The sequence below is a fragment of the Petaurus breviceps genome, unplaced genomic scaffold, assembly GCF_028583685.1.
Source record: "Petaurus breviceps papuanus isolate PSGF00001 unplaced genomic scaffold, PetGlider_PUasm1.0 64, whole genome shotgun sequence".
Lineage (NCBI taxonomy): Eukaryota > Metazoa > Chordata > Mammalia > Diprotodontia > Petauridae > Petaurus > Petaurus breviceps.
In genome coordinates, this window is record NW_027186428.1 from 1,487,003 (window position 1) to 1,510,366 (window position 23,364).

The 23,364-nt window shown below is 42.3% G+C and overlaps 1 protein-coding gene across 3 annotated transcripts in view; it reads left to right on the forward strand.

Moving 5' to 3' along the window:
- Positions 1-364: 364 nt before the first annotated feature.
- AMN (amnion associated transmembrane protein) overlaps positions 365-23,364 on the forward strand; it is a 78,560-nt gene continuing 55,560 nt past the window's right edge. For 2 of the 3 annotated variants that reach the window (XM_069103754.1, XM_069103755.1), the window contains exons 1-3: positions 365-457; positions 15,068-15,189; positions 16,871-16,915. In XM_069103754.1, the coding sequence (XP_068959855.1) occupies positions 409-457; positions 15,068-15,189; positions 16,871-16,915 (216 nt within the window). In that variant the 5' untranslated portion in view covers positions 365-408. The remainder of the gene's footprint in view (positions 458-15,067; positions 15,190-16,870; positions 16,916-23,364) is intronic. The other variant, XM_069103756.1, reaches the window with a different exon arrangement.

Here is a 23,364-nt window from a genome sequence, read left to right on the forward strand (position 1 = left end):
TTCATTATCATTTTTCAGTGGAATGAGCCCCCAGTGAGGAATTTAGGGTTTGGCACCTACTCTGTAATTTATAGCCTCAGAGAGTGTTGTAGAGGCTCAGTGATTTAGGGTCTCAGAGCCAGTTTATAGAAGAAGCAATACTTGAATTCAGGTCTTCCCACCTCCCAGGCCTTCCTTCTGTTTGGGAGCTAGGACAGACCCAGAGGGAGTGAGGGTAGAAGGACTTAGTCCTCAGAGCCAGGCTGAGGCATGGGCTTGTCAATGTATAACTGGCTGGGGATCTCCTGGTTACTCGTTGGCCTCCTCAAGGCGTTCCCTGCTGGGTCAGATCACGTGGGCCAGAGGAGTCCAAAGTCTGGGAAGGCTCAGGGGAGCAGAAAACAGCCTCCAGTGCCTGGGAGGTGTGCGATGGAAGGGTGGCGTCTCCCCATCATTCTGCTCTGCCTCCTGTGCTGCGGTAGGTTGGTTGGGCTGGGACTCAGAAAACATAAGATTAGAGGCCAGGAGGCCCTGAGTCTGGGCAGAATTTCCTAAATGCAAGAGATGGGGGGCTGGGAGGACTGAGCAGGGTGGAGGCTGGAGATAGATAGCTGCAAATAATTTGATGAGGGTAGTGGATTGAGCTGTATGGAAGAAAGCTATAAACCACCCAGATCAGAGACATGCTAGGTTTTTGAATAAAGCTAATGATAACTCCTATTCCTATAGCATTTTAAGGTATATAAAATATTTTTCTCTTGATCCCTGTGATATAATGACAAGACCACTAGACTTAGAGTCAGGAAACCTGGGTTCAAATCCTGGATCTGTAATTGTATAACTTTGGGCAAGTCCTTTCCTCCCTCTGAGATTCACTTTCCTCATCTGTATAATAGGTGGGGGGAGAAGGAAAAATGGGGAAGAAGTTTAGACCAGGGGTGGGGAACCTGCAGCCTCAAGGGTATATGTGGCCCTCTAGGTCCTCAAGTGTGGCCCTTTGACTGAAGCCAAACTTCACAGAACAGAACTAAATCCCTGGTTTAGACCATTCAATTCAACATACATTTATTAAGCATAGTCCTTATCCTCCAGGAGCAAGGGAGACATAAGATGAATACAGATAAGCAGATACAAAGTACATGAAAAGTAATTTCAAGAGAGGAAGAGAGAAAGTAGGTCTAACATTGCATACCATATACTAAGATAGGTGACATGACTTAGACATAAACATCATAAACAAATCAGAGGAACAAAGAAGAAAATACCTGTTAGATCTAATGATAAAGGAAGATTCCCATGACCAAACAAGAGATAGAAGGAATCGCAGAAGGTAAAAAAGGCAGGTGTGGTGACACAAAATAAGAAATTTTTGTCCAAACAAAACCAATGCCCCTAACATTAGAAGAGAAGCAGGTAAATGGGGGAAAAAAATCATTTGAGCAAGTTTCTTTATACAGATCTCATTTTTATGATAAGGAATGCACTCAAATTTATGAGAATGAGAGCCATTCTTTGATTAATAAAATCAAAGACTATGAAAGTTTTCAGAGAAAGGAAACCAAGCTATCAATAGTCATATAAAAATTTTTTAAATCACTAATAATTAGAGAAATGACAATTAAAACAACAATATTGTAAAGACAAACAACTGAAAAACTCAAATAGTGATGAAACATATCACCCAGCTCTCGACAGAAAGGTGATGGACTAATTAAGACATTTTTTTTTTGCATGGTTAATGCAGAAATTTGTTTTGTTTGACTGTAGGTGCTTATAACAGAGGGGTTGTTTTTCTTTCTTTCTCAATGATGGGAAGAGGTGGAAGGGAGAGAAGGTGAAATTTCACTAATTTTAAAAAGTTAATTTTTAAAAGAAAGAGTCAATTTGGAAAGGACAAAAGACTTGCCATATAGCACTGAGGACTCAGTTGTGGTTAAGTAACATAACTTTATAGTGAACCCAGTTTCATGACTTTTTCCAAAAGCATTTAGTAGCACATGAATAGGAACAGAGAAAGCAGATGGTGAGGATAATACAGGATTGGAGTTTGCTGAGAATGGGGGTTAGTAAGACTGGGGTGGGGGAGGGATTCAAGGCGATCTTATAGTAGACAGTTAAACTAGTTAAACAAAGGGAGAAAGAAGTGAGATTAGAATAAAGGTAATGTGCTGGGAATACAGGGCAGAATGTAGGGACTGGAGATCATGGTAAATATTTTTAAAATGGTTTAGGAGGAGTTAGAGGGAGAGATTTAAAGATAGGAGATTTTGGTCAGAGGTAGGAAATTTGGAGTTCTGGTCCACTGAGATGGAACAATTACAGGTTCTCTGTCTGTACTGTAGCTGTGTTGAGATGGAGGAGGCTAATGAACTGAAAATCCAGAATGTTTAGGGGGATATTAATTTGTATATTGAAATGCCCAACTATAAAGACAGGGGTTAAGGTGGCAGGTAATGAACTCTTTGAGAAAGAAAGCAGAGTGAACTGGAGGTCAGTAGATAACTGGGTCAAGGAACTGGACCAGGTAACAAATGTGGATCTAGTAAAACTCAAATTAATAAATGAATGTAATTGTAAAATCATTTATTAAGTGCTTCCTATTTGCCAGGCATTGTACTAAGCTCTGGGGATACAAATACAAAAATTAAATATTAGTCCCTGCCCTCAAGGAGCTTACATTCTAATAGAGGAAGAAAACATAAGAAAAGGTAGAAGTGCCCAGAGAGAGATAGTCAAGGAAGGGAATTCAGAGGTAACATAGATTGAAGTCATAAGGCAATTGACTGACATTTCCTTTCCAGAAATGGTTGTTAACATGATTACTATTCTCAGAGGTAGAATTGAAAAGGGAAGGAAGGATGCATACCAACAGCTCAGCATGAAGCTGGTGTGGTAGATCTGGAAATGATTCAAGAACCCAGGGTTCCAGGAAAGAAAATTTCGAGTTCTTCAAAGAAAGAGAAATTGACAAATAATAATGACAAAAGAATAGTCTGGAAGTTGGGCTGAGGAATGAAAAATATGTCTAACTTCTCTTCCCAGCCTACTACTTCAGGGCCATGTAAGAAGGAACACCCAGTACTAGTAATGATGATCCAAAGTATAGTGTCTTATGGGGAGAACCAGGTTTTCATTAGTGCAAAGAGATGAATAATGTGGAACGGTAAACATTAATAGGAGGGCAAAGGAGAATATGAACTGTGGAAGATTGGGACCAATGGGGATGGGGAGAGGAATGAGAGGATATGCAGAAATAAAAGGGAGAGAGGATTTTCTTTTTTTTTTTAAGCAATTGGGGTTAAGTAACTTGCTCAAGATTACACAGCCAGTTATTTCTGGGTGTGGTGCTGAGTATCTGAGCCTGGATTTGATCCAGGTCATCCCGACACTGGAGCCGGTGCTCTTACTCGCTGAGCCAGCTGGCCGCCCAAGGGAGAGAGGATTTTCACCTCAGCTGATGATGACTCTGAATCACAGGAATGGAAAGAGGGGCCAGGAGCAGGGACTGTGTCTACCATCACATGGGGGGCATGACCAGTTGATAGAGGCTCCAACCCTCCATATATCCATGATATCTGGGGACTGAGTCTCAGAAATCCAGATTCTGAGATCCCAAGAGCAGAGAAATGCAGAGATGAAAGGAAAGCCCCCAAGTCTGGACTGAATCCCATTCCAGGAGCTACTCTGCATTTGTTCTAAGCACTCAAGTTCCAATATCTGAGTCCCTGGGAATGTAGCCCACCCCTCTCACCTGTTTGTATCTTTGGTATTCTAAGGTTCAGATCTGTGATGTCTTCAATGGATGGATGAAATAAACCTTATTGGAAGAGGGGTTGCTATGGCAAAGGTACTCCTTTAACATAGGTTCATTGCTGCCCAAGGGACCTAATGACTGAGGTGTGAAATGACTTAGAGGACCCTTCGCAAATGGTCTTCTGGCCTCTTCACAGTTAGAAAGAATTCCAAAGGTCTGACTCCTACATGAGGAAGAATCTCCACTATGACATTTTTGACAAGTGGCTAACCAGCTTTTGCTTGATGATTTCCATTTTGAAAAATTTACTACCTCACCAAGACAGTTCATTATACTTTTGGACAACTCTAATGATCAGGAAATGTTTTTTTTCAGTAACTCTTATTGCAGCTAAATAGTGCAGTGGATAGAGTGCTGGGCCTAGAGTCAGGAGGACCTGAATTCAAATCCAGCCTTAGATCCTTCCTAACCATGGAACCCTGGACAAGTTACTTGTCCTGTCTGTTTCAGTTTACTCACCTGTAAAATGAGATGGTAGTTGCAAGCATCAAATGAGATAATACTTGTAAGGCACTTAGTACACATAGTAAGTGCATAATAAATGCTTCTTCCCCTTCTCTCTTTTGTCTCCTTCCTGACAGAATGAGCCTGAGTACACTTTGAAGACTTGATTGTCTATCTTGTTGCCCCCATGCCGATAATATAGGAACTTCAGTATTTGATACCCCTCCAAGGTGTGATCACCAACTCACTTTACAAGAATCTAAGTTCACAAAGCTTTAAGGAAAACAAATAGTGCTTGGGTCAGAGCCCCTAGAAAATGACAATACTTGCTTCAATCACTTATGTAGAAGTGTCAATCATATCCTGCAGCTACAAGCCACCCACGCTCCCGAGCAGAGCCAATCATTGGGAAATGTTTAACAAAATAATAACAATACAATGCACCATAGATAATATTAATTTGTGGTTTTCTAAGTCAACATGCAGCCTGTAGGGATGCAGGTTTCTAATTGAGTTGGACACCCTGGCTGACAGGTCATTCTCCTTTGTGTTGCTACTTCATTCCATTGCTTCTTTGATTGCTTCTGTGGCACACATTTTCCTCCCTCCATCCCTCCCTTCCCCGCTCCCCCGTAGCCCTCAGTTCTTATACGTCACTGTCAGCTGGCTCCCATCCCAGTCTCCACTAGAAAGGTTTCTCGGCTGTCCTGTTTTTCAAGGGCTGTGGTTCATACCTCCTGCAATTCTTTCATCTTCCAGGAGATGGCAGTCATTCCCCTTCCCAGGAGACCAATTTTGGATCCAGAATCCCACGGTCATTTATTTGTATCATAGTCCAAAAACTGTCCCAGCTGTCATTTCTAAAGACATTTTCTCTTTCAAAAAAATTTTTAATCTAATTATTTATTTCTTATATCACCTTCATTTCTGAATAAATCCCAATCTAGTATATCATTGTAACAAAAAATTTTAAAGGGTAGGGAGAGGAGAGAGCAGTTTAGCAAACCCAACCAATTTGTCAATTGAGTCTAAAGGGTAGATTCAATGTTTCAAACCCAAAGTCCCTCAACTCTGCAAGAAGGGAGGGAGGTACATTTTTCTCATTCCAAGCTTGGTCATCATAATTATATAGCATTCGGGTAGATTTGAGTTATTCTTCTCATTTACATTGTTTGCTCATTATTTGTATTGTTTTCCTGGTTCTGCTTATTTCACTCTGAATTCATTCATATAAATCTTCCTATGCTTCTCTGAATTTCTGAAAGTTTTTTTTTTTTCATACCAAGATGTCCCATATCTAAACCCCACCCCACCCCAGTTCCCAGTTCTGAGTTCAGGTTAATTTTTGGAGTCTGATGTCCTCTCCCCACCCCAACCCCCTCTCCTTGTACCTAAGTGGTCCATAATCTGCCTACACCTTCTAGGAGCACAGAAAAACATTCTAATCTTTCTCCCCCATGGCTTCTCTATCTATTGCAATTCCTTCTGGGGGATGGGGGCAATGTTGAGCAGGGAAGAGCCTATTCAGACGACCTGAGGTTGCTTCCACAAACAACCAGAAGGAAGAGAGCCATGCCTTGGGGGTGGCAGAGAGTGAGTTTCCCTATTATATCAGGTGGAGCACTGAGTGAAAGACATGAAAAAATACTTATGCAATGTTCACATTATGTAGGTGCCTTTGACAATAGCTACATTCGTTAAAATTATTAAGAACCTCTCGAAAGCTTTCAGGAGGTTGTGAAATGGGAAAAAAAATTGAGAGAATTGGGCTAGGCCTCTAAAGACATGGCTTGGAGTCTTAATTTTGTCTCTGACTTGCTATTTGACTGTGGGCAAGTTGCTAAATCTCTATGACATTTTCTGTCCTTATTGCTTTTCAAGGTTGCTGTTAAGAATAAAACGAACTAAGTATATGTGAACTCACTCTGTGCCCTGTGTATTTCAATAGCCTCCTATGGGGTCTCCCTACCTCCTTTTCCTTCCTCTTTAATAAATCCTGCACATAGTTGGCAAAACAGCATTTCCCAGAGCATGATGGGCCTGACCATCTCACTCACCCTCTCAATAAACTCCAGGGACTCTCTGTTATCTGTAGTGTCAAATACAAGCCCTTCTATTAAGTACTTAAAGCTATTCTCCACCCTTAGCACAAATTATCTCTCTTCATGTACTCTTTGGTCCGGACAAATTGTCCTTCCTCTTGTTCCTTAGACACGACATTCAATATCTCATCTCTGGGCTTTTGCCCATGTTGTCCACCATGTCTGGAATGCACTCCCACCTCCACTTCCCCTCTTGGGATCCCTGGCTTCCTTCAAAACTCAGTTCAAGTGCCAGGTCTTCCCTGATTCCTCCTTTACCCCCTCAAATTTTTGTTGTTATTCAGTTGTTTTGAGTCATGTCCAGCACTTTTTTTTTCAAATAGTATGCTTTTATTTTTATTTATTTATTTTGCTTTTTAATGGGGGGAAGGCAGGGCAACTGGGGTTAAGTGACTTGCCCAAGGTATTACAGCTAGTAAGTGGTAAGTGTCTGTAGCCAGATTTGAACTCAAGTCCTCCCACATTCCAGGGACAGTGCTCTATTCACTGTCCCACCTAGTCGCTCCATGTCCAATACTTTGAGACCCCTTTTGGGGGTTTCTTGGCAGAGATACTGGAGTGATGTACCATGTCCTTCTCCAGTTCATTTTACAAATGAGGAAACTGAGGCAAACAGTGTTAAGAGACTTGCCAAGGGTCACACAGCTCAGAAGTATCTGAGACCGGATTTGTACTTATTTTCCTATTTACAGGCCCAGCGTTTTATTCACTGTGCCACCTAGCCGCCCTACCCCTCAAATTACTTTGTATTTATTTTGTATATGCTTTTAGCTGTACATGTTATATCCCCTGATAAGGCAGGGATTGATTCATTTTTGTCCTTGTATCCCCAGTTACTAATATGGTGTCTGGAACATAGTAGGTACTTACTAAATGCTTGTGATTGACCTTGGAAAAGTTACTTCCCATTATTTTATGACAGTTCATATATATATATATATATGTCTATAATGTTAGGCTAGACCCTTTTAGTTCTGACATTCTACATGCTCTGATCTTAAGGCCTTTTTTTTAGCTTTACTTTGAGCTCCGCACAGACACCCTGCCTTCTAGAATTCTCGTACAGAATTCATTAAGTTGTCCCTCAGCTGTTCAGAGGAGGGAGGAGGAAATGGATTGAAGGAAGGAGAGGTGTATGTGCTGGGAAAATACACTGAGCCAAGAGTCAGAAAATCTGGCTTTGATTTGAGTCCCATTTCTGCCAATAACTAGCCGGGTGACTGCAGGCCTTAGGTTTTGAGTCTCCAAGGTCCTTTCCGGCTGTAAATTCAATGATCCCACAATTTCATGGTCTTAAGATTCCTTCCAACTCTGACATTTGGGGGCTTTCGTTCTCCACCTTTGGTCCACATTACTGTGCCCTGGTCCCTTTCCAAGAGCAGGAGCTGGGGCAAGGATTGGGGTGGGGGATATAAGATGCCAACTGGGTAAAGGTTGGGAGAGCAAAACACTGGACCAGTCTTTGCTGACATGGAGCTGAGACAATCTCCGCAGCTACAGCAGCTCTGAACTCCACATTGCCATTTAGCTGTTTACTGAAGCAGGAAATGCTTCCTGAAGCTGGGCTGGAGCTTCTCTCGTTACATATGCACGTGTGAAGCTGGAACCAGCACCATCTTTGTGGCAGAGCTGGGAGGGGGTTGGTGGGGGTGGGGCAGAGAGGATGAGGAAGAAACTAGGAAAGGAAAAAGGAAAAGGAGGAGCAAAGGAGGGGGCGGGAGACGGAGGGAGGGGCAGGCAGCAGGCCATATCCTCTGCTGGAAGCCTTATCCTTTGGGGTCCTGGGAAGTCTCTTTCTACCTCTCCCTCTTTGGACTTCCTCCCTCCCTCCCTCTCCTCCCAACCGGATGGTGAAGTGGGGGCAGGAAATATTCCAGAACCGCAGGGGTGGGTGGGTGGGATTTGAACTTGGGTTCCACTGACAACTTTTCTATTTATATCAAGGATTTACAGTTTTGGCAGCTACATCAGTTTGGTGGGGTAATGGAGAAAATAACACCACCAAAAACAATAATCATAGCAGGTATTTTATATGGAACTTTAAAATTTACAAAGTGCTTGACAAATATTTTAATAATTTACAAGTAAATTATTAATTATTTTATCCTCCCAATAACCCTTAGAGGTAGGTTCTAGTATTAACCCCATTTTACAGATGAGGAGACTGAGGCAGACAGCTCTTGCTCAGGGTCACATAGTAATTTTCTGAGGCTGGATCATAGACCTAGGGCTGGAAGATACCACAAAGGACATCTAGTTCAATCCTTTCATTTTACAGAAGAGCATTGGAAGCCCAGGGAGATTAAGCCCAAACTTATTAATAATTATTATTATTTATTAATGTAGGTAGCCATAATGGTGTGTGTGTATTTGTACCTATATCTATCCTAGCTGTGACATGTCTTGGGATACCCAGTCCCCCTTTTCTCCCCTCTCTGGACTGGCTCACTTTTCCCAACCTGCCCTCATGCTGGCAGGTCTATGTTTATTTTATTTTGTTTTGAGAGTGGGGTGGGGGCAGCCATGGCCATGGTCACACTGCTGCTATTCAAATCTCTCAAGATCCTAGTGGGTAACCCAGATGAGCAGTCCTATGACTCACCCCTGTAGCTGAGTCCCCACTAGCGCATTTCACATTTATACAAAATCAGTTATTGTTTTAATTCTTTAAAAAAAAAAAATTGTCTTCTGTTTCTTCATAATTATTCCCAGCATTCTTTCCCTTCCCCCTCCCAGAAAGCTATACCATATAACAAATAGTACTTTTTTTTAAGAGGAAAGAAATCAGCACAATTGATTGATGCAATGAAAAAGTCCTAGGTGGTGCAGTGAATAGAGCACCAGCCCTGGAGTCAGGAGGACCTGAGTTCAAGCCTGGCCTCAGATACTTAACACAAAACTAGCTGTGTGACCTTGGGCAAGACACAACCCCAATTGCCCTACCTTCCCCCTTCCAAAAAGCAAAAAAAGAGGAAAAAGTCCTAAAATGTGTGTAAAGTAGAACACCTGTTGACCTCCCACCTGCACAAAGGGAGGTTGTAGAGCGTCTTTTTATATCTTTTCATTCAGAACCTCATTGACTCTTAAAGATGAAACGTTTAAAAATGAAAAAGCAAAACTAATCATAACATTCCAAAGAAGGAAATATCAGAAATAATCATAATATTTACTTGAGAGAAGGCAAAAATCATGAATAAAAATAACATCACAGTCTACCCCTATAAACCTGGCTCACACTCTTCTAACAGCGTGCATAGTGTGTGGCACACACTTACAAGAATCTAGCAGGGAGGCACGTGAACAGGAATGGAACATTCCTATGCCTGGAACAACCCATGACTTGAGACAGCAGGCCTTGAGGCCCTTGGTCTCTTGAGAAAACAGTCCGTATGCATCACCTACCGGGCTAAAATGTTTCTCTGCCATTTCCTCTCCCTGTGGACCTCCAGGCCCTCCTGCTAGATGTCATTATTCTGCTATTACCATGCCACTGAAGCAATGTCAAGCTTTTTTTGCACATACCCACCCTCCTGGCAAGGTGCTGGGAAAGTGTCATGTTCTTTCGGCAAAATGCATCACCACCTCTCAAAATAGCTGCACAACCCATCTTTCCTCTTCTTCTTCCCCCTCTCAAGCTTATAAAGACAATGAAGAGCAACACAGGCATCCATGAGAGGTTTCTCCCTTATCAGGCTTTAGATGGTGCTGCAGGGTAGTGAGCCCAGATAACTCTTCAAAAAGCAAAGGGTTCTGCTTTCTCTTCATCACATTCCAGCAGCTGCAGCCTATCTGGCCCCAGTCAGTTCTCTCAACTGAGTCACCCTTTCTCCAGCCAATCAGCTCTTGGCAAAGCAATGCCTCTATTGTAAATAATACAACACCCAGCAAATTAGCTACAGGAGGTTCTGTAACCTCAGGTCCTAGCAACTTCTGTAAGTAGCTTCCTTCATTGTCTTCTGTGTCCTGATTCCTTCTTGTAAGACAGGTAAATACACAGGAGGGCTGCTAGCATAGCTTCACTCTTGGTCTGCTCAGACAGGAAGGACAGGAAGGTAGCTTCAGAGGGGTTAATAATCTTACTGTATTCTAGTCTATTCTTCTCAAAGGGTTGCTGATAATGAGCAACTCCCTCTACATCTAGATGGGGTCAATCAAGACAGGCACAGCTTATGCACTCCCCTAAATTCCCTCAAGCCTCAATGGGAGTCAGTTGAGGCAAATGCAAATTCCCCCAAGCCTTGATGGGGGCTGATCAAGGCACATACAGCATTCCAACTTGTGCATTCAACCCTAAGGCTTCTCCACTCACTGACCAGTGCCCACTTGTTTTATAGGGCAACAGACAAAGAAGGCATCTTACCAGCAGTAGCCTCACAAGTTTATATTATCTCACTGTTATGTTTCACTGTGCAGTCGCGGTGGATATTTACAGTTTAAGCACAAATGTTTATATTATTTGTCATTATATAATGCTGAGCAAGCATGGTAGAGATGTTTACAAGTCATGAGTCTGGGAAATAGAGATTGTTATGGCCATGGATCCTGGGAAACTAAAGTGTAAGAAAGAATAACAAATATCCACCTTACTTGCGCTTCTGTTCTCAGCTTCCTCTCCTGAGTCTATCCTTACCTGGCCATTTATCTCCTTCCTACCTACTTGCCTTCCTTCCTACCAACCTACTTCTTCTAATGCCTCAAATAAAGCCCCACTAAGCCGTGAATTATCTCTAACTTATAATGTAAAGCTAAAAACATATACTTTTCTTTCAGGTATGATCCCAGTCCTCATAAAATCACCCCATGTTCCCCATATTTGATTCATAGTTTACCAGCTAAATCCTTTAGTCATACATGAATGAATTGATGGACCATAATGCATTGCAGGCAACTTTAACTTAGCCAGTACTCTAACTTCAAACATATCCTCTCAGCACATTTATCTGAGGAACATTTTTTTCTCTGGCCTCAGAATAACTTATGTCCTCAAGAATTTCTATCTGAGGGACTATTTCTTCTCAGGTTGATTTTATCAGAATTCCTTACACAAATGATCTTTTTCTTTTCACCTCTTTTGTCAACCAAAATATCCACATACAAAAGGGGCAGTATCCTCTCTCTCTCTCTCAAATATAGCTCTATTTTATGTATCTAAGTGGCAGATCAATGAATAGAGTGCCCAGCCTGGAGTCAGAAAGATGCATCTTCCTGAGTTCAAATCTGGCCTCAGACACTTACTAGCTGTGTGACCCTGGGCAAGTCACTTAACCCTGTTTGCCTTTGTTTCTTCATCTGTAAAATGAGCTGGAGAAGGAAATGGCAAACTACTCCAGTATCTTTGCCAAGAAAACCCCAAATGGGGTCATAAAGAGTCAGACACGACTGGAAAATGCCTGAATAACATGATCTCTCCATCTATACATAGCCTATCTATATATAACTTATCTATATAGTTTTATATAACCTAGTAGTCTATTTATATATTTATCATCTATACTCACATGTATATGTATATAAACACATATATACATATAAATATAAATATGTGTGTGTGCACTTGCCCTACACTTGGTCTGGAATTATTACTTTGGTTGAATTGTCAAACCTATAAGCCTTTACTGAACACCTACTAGGAGCCTAGTCTCAGGGCCTCTGTCTCCAAAAAGCTGGGTAGGAAGAGAACATTAACAACTTCTATATGTCCATGAATTCATCAGTGGGGTTACTCTCTTTCCCAGTGCTGTTTTCCACCTTTCCACAATTCCTTGTCATTCATTGTTATTCTTGCCATACCCTCCCATAAATCCTCCATAATGGATCTACCCAGTATATAGGAAGCCTTTCTTTGGGACTTATTAATATGTTGTGGGAACACACAGATGAGAAGTTGGAAACAAGATAGGAAAGATGTTAACGTGTATGATTGTTGTTAATAATTTTGGGCTGAATCTATTATATCTTTGGTACAAGAAATGTCTAGTGAGAAAAGTCTTTCCATCAATTCAGACTGACAATTATTTTGTGTCTTCATTTTATAGAGGTGCCTGGGGCACTAAGAAATTGAGTGACTTAGCCTGGTTCACTAGTGTGGGTCAGGGAAGGAACCTGAACCCAGGTCTTCGTGATTCTCAAATTAGTCTCTCCGTTTAGATCAATGGAACAGGTCCAAAATAGATATATTGTAAGCTCCTAAAGGGAGGGGACTGTTTCATTTTTGTCTTTATATACCTAGCACGGCACAAGCATTTAATATAAGTTTGTTGATAGGTAACCAAAACATTTATAGATCATTTTAAAGTTTACTTACTTCTTACCTTATCTTAACTGTGGGGTAGGCTGGGCTCAGTGTTCCCATTTCACAGATGATGAAACCATGGAAATAATCATCAATTTTTTCATAGTTCTTATAACATTTTGCCACCTACACAAGAGCAGAGTGATGAAATTCCCCCTCACACTTATGTTATTTCATTTGGAATGTGAAGCTTCTTGTCTGTGGTCACACAACTAATAAATATTAGAGCCAATATTTTGAACCCAAGTTTTCTGACTTGGATCCTATACCCTTTCCTCCTGCTTCTTGTTATGGGATGTCTTCAGGTGGAGCTGGATGGCCCTGTGCTGGGGAGAACATTCCTCTTTTCATGTACAGTTTGGACCTAGATGTCCCTTTAAGGTCACTCAACTCTGAGATCTTGTGATTCCACCTGAAGGCTTTAGGAATTCAGCAGAGGGAGAGATCTCTGTTGTCTGTGGCCAAGTGGCTAGGGGGTCTCTGCAAGGCTGGTATAAGAGCCCTCGAAGGCATCCTAAGCAAGCTATGCCCCTTTTCTTCCACCTCCCCAAAAGGAATTTCCCAAATGCCCTGGGTATTGAAGAAGATCTGGTTTACTACAGGAGCCCCCATATGTCCCCCAACTAGTCTGGTTAACTCCTTTTCTATAGTGGGAACTCCTTGAGGGGAAGAACGATGTCTTATTCAGCTTTCTATTTACTTCAGTGCCCAGGATGGGGCTTTGTACAAAGGAAATATTTATCTAAGGAAATTGAGTTTAGATCACAGGTCAAAGAGCCCACAATTTAAAGCTGGAAGAGTCCTTAGAGACCATGTGTTCCAACCTCCTGATTTTGCAAAGGAGAAAACTGAGACCCAGGAGGGGAAATGGGATATTTGTTGAATTTAATTTAATTTGTCAAACTTCCCTGTTCCTGCCTCTCCCCTCAGGCTTGATGAGCTCAGTTTGTGTTCTCCTCAGGGAGTCTCCCCCACAGTCCTGGTTCAAGTTCACTGAACTCAACGGGCTTCCTTGAGATCAACACACACCCCCATCCATCCACCCACAGCTCCCCAGACTCCACAAAGCCTCTGACTTGGTTCTTGTTTCCAGGAGAGACAGGAGACTAAAAGAAAGTACATGGGCTGCTGGTTGCCTTGCATGAGGAAATCCCGGGGATGAGACTTTTATGGGGGCACAAACAAAAACAGGATGTGCCTCTTGCAAGCCTCAGAGAGCTTCTGATTAATAGGATAGTACTGTCAACAGCAGCAACAACAGAGTTTTCTACAGCATTTGATGGTTTAGAAAATGGGGACTTGGCCTGGTGAGGGAGATCATGAAATTACTCTTATCCCTGTCTTGCAAAAAAGGTCAAGTGAGTCTCTGAGAGGTCAGAACTTGATCCTGTCCACACAGCTAGAAAGTGTTGAATTTGGGGACTTGACCTCGGGTCCATGGCTCTTTCCCTTATGTCAAACTTTTTAATTTAGAGAGTCAACTTGTCTATGGCCTAGCAGTTGATCAGCAGAGACTACAACTTCCTTCCCTCCCGCAGGGTGGGCAGAACTCAGCCCTTTCCCAGGGTCCTTGCTTCCTCTCAGGACAGCCAGGAGCAATGGCAGAATCTGTACTTTCCATATAGCTACATTTTGTATAGACTTGTGTGTCCCCGACATTCCCAGTAGACCTGTGGCTAATTTTGGCCCTTGACTGCTTAGAGAAAATGCACTGGAATGTTGGAGAAAGAGGTGGAATGGGTTCATTAACTACATAAATGAAAAGGGTGGGATAATTTACCTCCAATATCATGAAAAGGGGTACCAGATGGCTTTATAGGGTCCTGAAGGGAAGTGAGATGACTTCCCTTGTGTCATTCTGCCATCCTTGACCTTCATCCCTCTTTCCCAATTCACTTCTTTCAGTCATAAAATCAGGGGGAGACTGGAAACTTGGACCACTAAAAGACACTTGGATTTGGAGGATTTAGAGCTAGAAAGGGATCACCTAATCCAACCCCCTCAGTTACAGGTAAGAAAACCAAACCCTGGAAAATTGAAGTCATTGCCTGTGGTCACATGGGCAGAAAGTAACAGAGCTCAGGCTTGAACCTTCTGTTTTCAAACACAGTCATCTAGCTTCTGCTCCTGGCTTTGCCTTCCCCTTTTGGCCTTCAGTTATGGTCCTTAAGGTCCAGCTCCGATACTCTATGGTCTATGGTACTAAAGCTCCTCTTGGCTCTAATATTCTTAAATTCTAGAAATTTCCTTGAATTGTTACAGGAAGGATTTATGTCATATACCAGGACATATTTCTTTGGTGGTCTATGGGTGGGTCCTGGAAATTAGATCTAGGAGTACCCACTGAAAGGGGATGGAGGTATAGAAACAAAAGCCTGCCCTGGCTGACGTACTCAATCTTTTATTTTTCCCTTCTCTTCTCTTCTCAACCCCTAGCAGAGGTTTCTGTTGCTGTGTATAAACAGTGGATTCCAAGCACCAATTTTGAAGATGTTTCCAACTGGGACAAAAACCGAACTCCAAGTGAGACTGACATCGTCATGTTTGACAGCAATAAGGTACTCTCCATTTCCTGGAATCTTCCTCGTGATTGTTTAAAGAGAGATTTATCAACTAGATAAATGAAAGGGGTGGGGCGATTTACCTCCAAGCACTATGAAAAGGGATCTAGATGGTTTTACATGGTCCTGAAGAGAAGTGGAATGACTTTATTCAGTCATCCTTGAGCCCGATTCGATTCCCTCCCTCAATTCCCTCCTCTCAGTCATAGTCAGGAGGAGACTGAAAACTTGGAGGCACCATTAAAAGAGATGGTGATATCTAATTTGGAGAAGAGAAGACTGGAAAAGGGGTTGAGGGGTGATTCCTGCCTTCTAGAGCTATCATGAATAAGACGTATTAGACTAGTTTTACTTAGAGGTATAAGGCAAAATTGATCACGGAAGGAGAGCTGAATTTGGAGTCAGAGAACCTGGGTTCATATCCTGGCTTTGTCACTTATTAGCTGTATGACCTCACGTGAGTCAGTTTACTTCTCTGGTCACCAGTTCCCTTATCTATAAAATGAATAGATGACCTCTAAGGTCCCATCCAATTCTGGGAAACTGCCTCTGTTTCCTCACCTCCCTCTCATTTCTCAGTCCCTTACAATCTGCTTCTGACCTTACCACTCTATCAAGATTACTTTCTCAAAGGTTATCAAAGGTCGTTTAACTGCTAAATGCACAGTCTTCTCTAAATCCTCACCCTATTTGACCTCTCTCTGGGGCCTTTGACCTTGTCCACCAGTTACACTGGGTTTAATTGGCCAGGCATTTCTTAAGCAACTGCTAGCTCTGAGTTGTCTAAATTTGTGATCAAAACCTTTGATCCTATCACATGACAAGGAGGTAGATAGGCTCAATATGAGAAGGGGAACAAAGCTTCCTTAGAATCAGAGCTGTCAGCACTGGCCCTGGAATCAGGAGGACCTGAGTCCAGCCTTGGACATGTAACACAAAACTAGCCATGTGACCTTGGGCAAGTCACTTAACCCCAATTGCCCTGCCTTTGCCTCTCCAAAAAGAAAAATCTAAAAAAAAAATGGGGCTGCTTGGGGTGGCTAGGTGGCACAGTGAATAGAGCACCGGCCCTGGAGTCAGGAAGACCTGAGTTCAAATCTGGCCCCAGACACTTAACACAAAAACTAGCCGTGTGACCTTGGGCAAGTCACTTAACCCCAATTGCCCTCCAAAAAGAAAAAAAAAGAATCAGAGCTGTCCAATTAGGAACTGGTTTCTTCTGGATGGAATGGGGTTTCCATCACTGGGGGTCTTTAGACAGAGGCTAGATGGCCACTCGCTGGGAATGTTATAAAGGGGATTCCTGCTTAGGGATAGATTGGACTAGATGACCACTTCTTTATAAGTATAAAATCTCACTAGTTCTACCCCTTGTATTCCCCAGGACTCATTATTCAATTGTTTCAGTTGTATCAAACTCTTCATGACCCCATTTGGGGTTTTCTTGGCAGTTGCTGGAGTGGTTTGTCATTTCCTTCTCCAGCTCATTTTGTAGATAAGGAAACTGAGACAAGCAAGGTTAAAGTAACTTGCCCAGGGTCACACATCTAGTAAGTATCTGAGGCCAGATTTGAACTCAACAAGATGAGTCTTCCTGACTCCAGTCTGGGCATTCTATCCATTGTGCCACCTAGCTCCCCATAACACTAACCTTTCAAACTTTTCATTCTTCCCTCAGATGGTCTCCGTATATGTCGGGAGCTCTCATGTTCTCACCGGCGCAGTAAGTATAGCCTTTTGCTAGGGGCACCCAGTGCATCTTCTCCTTGGCTAACACCATGCTGGTGGAATAGCTGGGGGAAGTTGGTCAGCCAAGACTCCAGCTAGATGCATTCTCAGGACTCAGAGGGAGTTGGAGCCTAGTTTCTGAAATGGATTCTGATCTCTCTCCTCCAAACCCCTATCACACTAAGCATCTGTACTGAGAAACAATAATGTGTAGAGGAGGAAGCATTGTACTTCATGTCTTAGGATCATGGATTTAAAAACCTTCAAGTAGAACCCCTTCAGTTTGTGGGTGAAAATATTGTGGCTCAGAGAAATTAAATGGCTTTTCCCAGGTCACACAGGGGTTGGGCAGCAAAGCCGGTACCTCTGACTCTCAATACAATACTTTCCGATATTCCAAGTTGCCAAAGATCTTTCTGACATTCATCTGTGTGACCTCGGGTAAATTATTTGACCTCTTCAAGTCTCAGTTTCCTCATCTATGAAATGGGCATAATGATTACACTTGTTAATAATAATAATCATGATAATGATAATACTTGCATTCCTTATCTCACAGGGTTGTTGAGATGAAAAGAAAAAGTTAAAAGAGCTATGGAAATGTGTCACCAAAACTGTATACCCCCTACTATGTGCCAACCACTATACTAAATACTTAACCAATTTAAGTTTATTTAATTAATTTATTTAAGTTCATTTAATACTCACAACAACAATGGGAAGTGGGTGCTATTGTTATCCCTATTTTAAAGTTGAGGAAACTAAGGAAGACAGAAGCGGTCAAGTGACTTCAAGTCAAGTGATCACACAGCTAAGAAGTGCCTAATTTGAACTCAGGTCTTCCTGACTCCAGGGCCAGTACTCTTTCCATTGCACACCTAGCTACTATGTTCTCACTGGCACAGTAGATATAGCCACCTTGCTAGGGATGACCAGGGCATCTTCTCCTGGGCTGATTCCCTGCTGGTGGAGGGGCAAGGAGACATTGCCCAGGCAGGAGCTCAGCTGATGGGATTTGATGAGACAACCTTGAAGGTCACTTCCAGTTCTAGACCTATGAACCAGGATTCTTGACTTCAGAAGCTTTAAGTCTTCCTAACAGGATAAGAAATGGGTACAGGTTACTATAAGACAAATGTGCCCATAGCTGGGCCTCTAATCAAAGGACCAATGTCCATGGAAGCTGAGGGATGAGCATTCTAGCTCATCATACAGAGTGTGAGACAGAATGACGTGAATAGCAGCTAAGAGTCGGGTGAGTATGGAAATGTCCACCAGATGATAAATCATCCAGTCTGGCTAGAATTTAGAGTGTGAATAGGAACACTGGAAAATAATTATCTCACCACTTCTGTGGTTCTGTAACCTCACAGATGTTGGCACGTGTACCAGAGTGTAGCTTACGGCTCATCCACACCTTCTCACCCCAAGTTCCTATCTTTGCTCCCCCACAAATCCATCACAGAGTGTCTCCCCAGCCTTCCTGCAGCAGTGCTCTCCACACTGGTTTGCTTGAGCAAAATAGATTTGTAAATCCTTTCAAGCAAACATCCTCAATTGGCTTTTAAATTTGCTATTAACTAATATTTACTTACTGTCTAATCCCATTTCATAATATGAATATAATATTCAATAATGAAGCAATATTTATTTGCATATAACACTGATATTTATGGACATTAATTATAAAATATGATGTGGCATATTATATTTATGCACATCATGTTATATACAGATATTTATATATTATGTATATTATAGTATGTTTATATTATATTATGGACATTATATTATTTTATGTTATATGCTTTATATTATATTTTGTAAATTATATCATGTACATTATATTCTATTTATGCACATCACATTTATATTATATTGATGCATATTATATTACATGCTGATATTCTATACATCATAATAATCACACCCCAAAAATGGAAATTAAAAAAGAATGAGATTATATTAAACGATACTTGTTCCTAGAGGGAACAGGGAGCAGCTGGAGTTGATAGGGTAGGACAGTGCTGCGTGTGGTCAGACCTGCACTTTAGGAAAATCCCTTTGGCAGCTGGATGGAGGGTGGATTGGAAAGAGGAGAGCCTGGAGGCAGGGAGACCAGCCAGGAGGCTATTGCAATAATTCCGGTGAGGGTGATAAGTGCCTGATCTAGGGTGGAGGCTGTGCAAGGATAGAAAAGGGCACAAAGGAGAGTGTGGAAATAAAATGGATGAGATTTGGCAACTGATTATCTCTGTAGGGTAAAGGAGAGTAGGAGTTAAGAATAATGTTGAAGTTATGAAACTGGGTGACTCGAAGGATGGGCGTTCTCTCAGCAATAATAGGCGAGTTTGAAAGTGGGTAAATTTGGAGGAAAAGATCATGTAAAGAGCTGAGCCTGCGGTCTGCTGTAGCTGTCTGTGCCCGCTCAATGCATGCAGCTCACTCTAGCCTATCTGAAATCGAAACAGAGGAGGGGGCTTTTCTTCACTGGTCATTGTCCCAAACTGTAGATCCCATTATGGGGGGGGGGGGGGGGGGGGGGTGCAGCTATCACGGCTATGAGGTGATCTGGTGGGGCAGGGAACAGGTTCGTTGGCAGGAAGAGTGTTGAATTTTTCTGATGATAACTATGCAGTTTCTGCTATGGGTGCCTGGGTAGTGAGGAAGTTATAATTACTATGAGAGGACAATACTTAGCTCAGAAGGGAATGACCTCTAAGGCCTCATCCAGTTCTGGGAAACTGCCTGTTTCCCCACTTGCTTCTGCTTCTGACATCACCTGCTCTCGAGATTGCTCTCTCAAAAGTTACCAAGGGTCTATCAAACCCTAGCTTCCTTCAAAGCACAGCTTATGTGCCATCTCTTAGCTGAGGCCCTTCTTTATCCATCCCTCCCAGTGGTTAAAGCTCTCTCCTTCATAAAATCACTTTGTGTAATCTTATCCTTTGTGTTAATTTACCTGTGTACACGTCATATCCCTTTAGTAGAATGTAAGTTCCTTGAGGGTAGGAATGATTTCATTTTTTTGTCTCTGTATGCCTGACATAATGCCCTGCTCATAGTAGGTGCTTAAGAAATGGGAAGAAGATAGGAACTTGCAGAGCAGAAAAATGGGATGTTTCCTCATCTATGAAATGGGCATAATGAGTGGAAGAATGTTGGAGAATAAAGGGAGGGTGGATCTTGTTGGAGACAAGCCAGGGGAGAGGGGATCTTGCCACCCTCTGATTAGTTGATCACACACTCTACTTTGGAAACCACTGTCCTAGGTCACTTGATAATGTGTGGATACCACTGGTTATGCCTTGATTTCAGTACTCAGACTTCTTTTCCCATCATACATCTTTCTGATGTCAATATTTATGCATGCTTCTCTTACACAATTCCTTATGAGGAATGTGCTGCAGCCTGCTCTCACCCACCATGCAGTCTCCATTGCCCTTGGAGTGACCTGCAACATTCACTTTTCAGCAGCTGTAGTAATTCATCACTCATAGAGCATCACTGGAAGAATATTAATGTTAAACAAATATGGGCCTTGGGATAGCCAGGTGGCTCAGTGAGTAAGAGCACCAGCCCCAGAGTTGGGATGACCTGGGACTGAATCTGGACTCTGATACTTAGCACCACAACTGGAAATAACTGGCCGTGTAACCTTGAGCAAGTTACTTAACCCCAATTGCTTAAAAAAAAAATGGGCCTGAAGCTTAGGCTATTAAAAACACAGTACAATTTCCCCAAAGAAAATCACCCTTCTTTTCTATTCCTATTCAATCCTGGGGCCAGCCCCTACCTGCATATCATAGTCTGGACAATACCTATCCTTCATTCACTTAGTTTTTCCCATATGTATGGGAAATATATATACATATATTTATACATACATACATACATATATATATACACATATGTATAGTTAGACCTAAGTTTTAGGGGTTTTTTGGGGGGGAGGTTTGGTTTTTTGGGGGGAGGGGGAAAGGCAAAGCAATTGCAGTTAAGTGACTTTCCCAAGGTCACACAGCTAGTAAGTGTGCTTTCCATCTATGTATACCTGTACACAATCACATATGTATTCTTATGCCCCTATACCCTCCTATGTAGACATATATCTATTCCCTTCAACTCATACTGAGAAAAGTTTCATCAGTTACAATTATTGTTTTTCCATGTAGGGATGTAAATAGTTCAACTTTGATAACTTCCTTATGATTTCTTTTCCCTGTTGACCTTCTCATGCTTCTCTTGCTTCTTGTATCTGAATGTCAAATTTTCTATTCAACTCTGGTTTTTTTGTCAAGAATGCTTGGAAGTCCTCTATTCCATTGAATGACCATATTTTCCCCTGAAACATGATACTCAGTTTTGCTGGGTAGGTGATTCTTGGTTTTAATCCTAGCTCCTTTGACCTCTGGAATATCATAATCCAAGCCCTTCAATCCCTCAGTGTAGAAGCTGCCAGATCCTGGGTTATCCTGATTGTGTTTCCACAATATTCAAATTGTTTCTTCCTGGCTGATTGTAATATTTTCTCCTTGATCTGGGAATTTTGGAACCTGGATATAATATTCCTAGGAGTTTTCTTTCTGGGATCTTTTTCAGGAGATGATGTGTGTATTCTTCCAACCTCCATTTTGCCCTCTGGTTCTAAAACATCAGGGAAATTTTCCTTGAGAATTTCTTGAAGGATGATTTCTAGGTTCTTTTTTTGATCATGGCTTTCAAGTAGTCCAATAATTTTTTAATTCTCTCTCCTGTATCTATTTTCCAGGTCAGTGGTTTTTCCAATGAGATATTTCACATTGCCTTCTATTCTTTCATTTGTTTGGATCTGTTTAACAGAATCTTGATTTCTCATAAAGTCACTAGCTTCCATTTGCTCCAATCTAATTCTGAAGGAATGATTCTCCTCAGTGAGCTTTTGAGATACTTTTTCCATCTGGCAAATTTGGCTTTTTAAGGCATTCTTCTCCTCATTACCTTTTTGAGCCTCTTTTGCCATTTGAGTTAGTCTATTTTTTAAGGTGTTATTTTCTTCAGTCAGGTTGTTGACTCTCATTTCATAATTTTCTTGCATCATTCCCGTTTCTCTTCCCAATTTTTCCTCCACTTCTCCTATTTGGTTTTCAAAATCCTTCTTAAGGTCCTCTATGGCCTGTAACCAGCTCATATTTTCCTTTGAAGCTTTTGGTGCAGGAGTTCTGACTTCACTGTCTTCCTCCTGTTCCATGCTTTGATCCTTTTTGTCCCCAAAATTAGAGTGTAAAGTTGGATTGCTCTGCTTGTTTTGCTTCCTTTGCTGGCTCATGTTGCCACTCAATTACTTGACTTTTGGGCTTTTTGCCACAGTAGGACTCTGCCACCAGACAGGGGAGCTTCGTCACAATTGCTGGGGTTTTCTCAGCTGCCAAAGGTATTAGTTGGGTGCCCTCTCTGAAGCCTACACACACTCTAGCAAGCTGGTCACACACCCCAGGACCCTAGACTGCAATACAGATCCAAGCCGGTTAAAGCAAGAGTGATTACCCCTAAGACTGGTCTCTTGATCCCCCTACAATCTGCAGGCCAGGAGCTGAAGCAGTCATGTGGCTGCTCTGGCTGCACGGCTGCTGTGCCTCAGTTGCTTCTCTCCCTAGGGGCAAAGCCTGGCTATACTCCCAAACTACTGGATCCCAAAGTCCACACTGCACTGACCTCTCACTTTGTCCTTAGCCTCTATGAGTTGATAATTCTGGAAATTGCCACAGCTGCTGGTGATATGAAGTCCCTCCAGACAGCAGATGGTCAGGCTGCCCAGAAGCTAAGACCTCCAGCTTGCATGGGACTGGGGTTGGCCCCCAGAGCGCTGAGCTGGCCGCTTCCTGCTGGCCTGCTGGGCTGTCCTCATTAGGAGGTTAGCTTCTCTGTGTCATTTTGTGGGTTCTGCTCCAAAGTTTGTTCAATGTCACCTTTTACATGAATTGGAGGAAGTGGAAGCTGGAGCTGCACGGAAGTCCTGTTTCTACTCTGCCATCTTGACTCTGTCCCCCGAGTGATAGGCATCTTAAACCTCTGGTATGTGACTATTAGTTCAAGGTTCTCACTACCATGTACCTTTGGCTGGGAATCAGGACGCCAGGGTCCCAGTTTTCTTGTTGCCATTCAGTGGCGATATGATACTGGGCAAGTCCCTTCCCTTCTCTGAGAATCAATCTCCTCCTTTGTGTATCAGTCTGCATTTCTCCATAAAATGAAAGGGTTGGATCAGGTGTTCTCTAAGGCCCCCATGCCATGTTCTGTGGTTCTAAGGCCCCTTCCTTAGCTGTCTGGCTGTCTTGCCCCTCCTCCACTACCTTCCCTCTTTTTGCCTCTGATTCCCTCCTATCTCTCCATTTCTTCCTCTTTTTTCTTTCTTTCCAGAATTAACAAGTGTGAACATTTCAATACACAAAGATCACAGAAAAG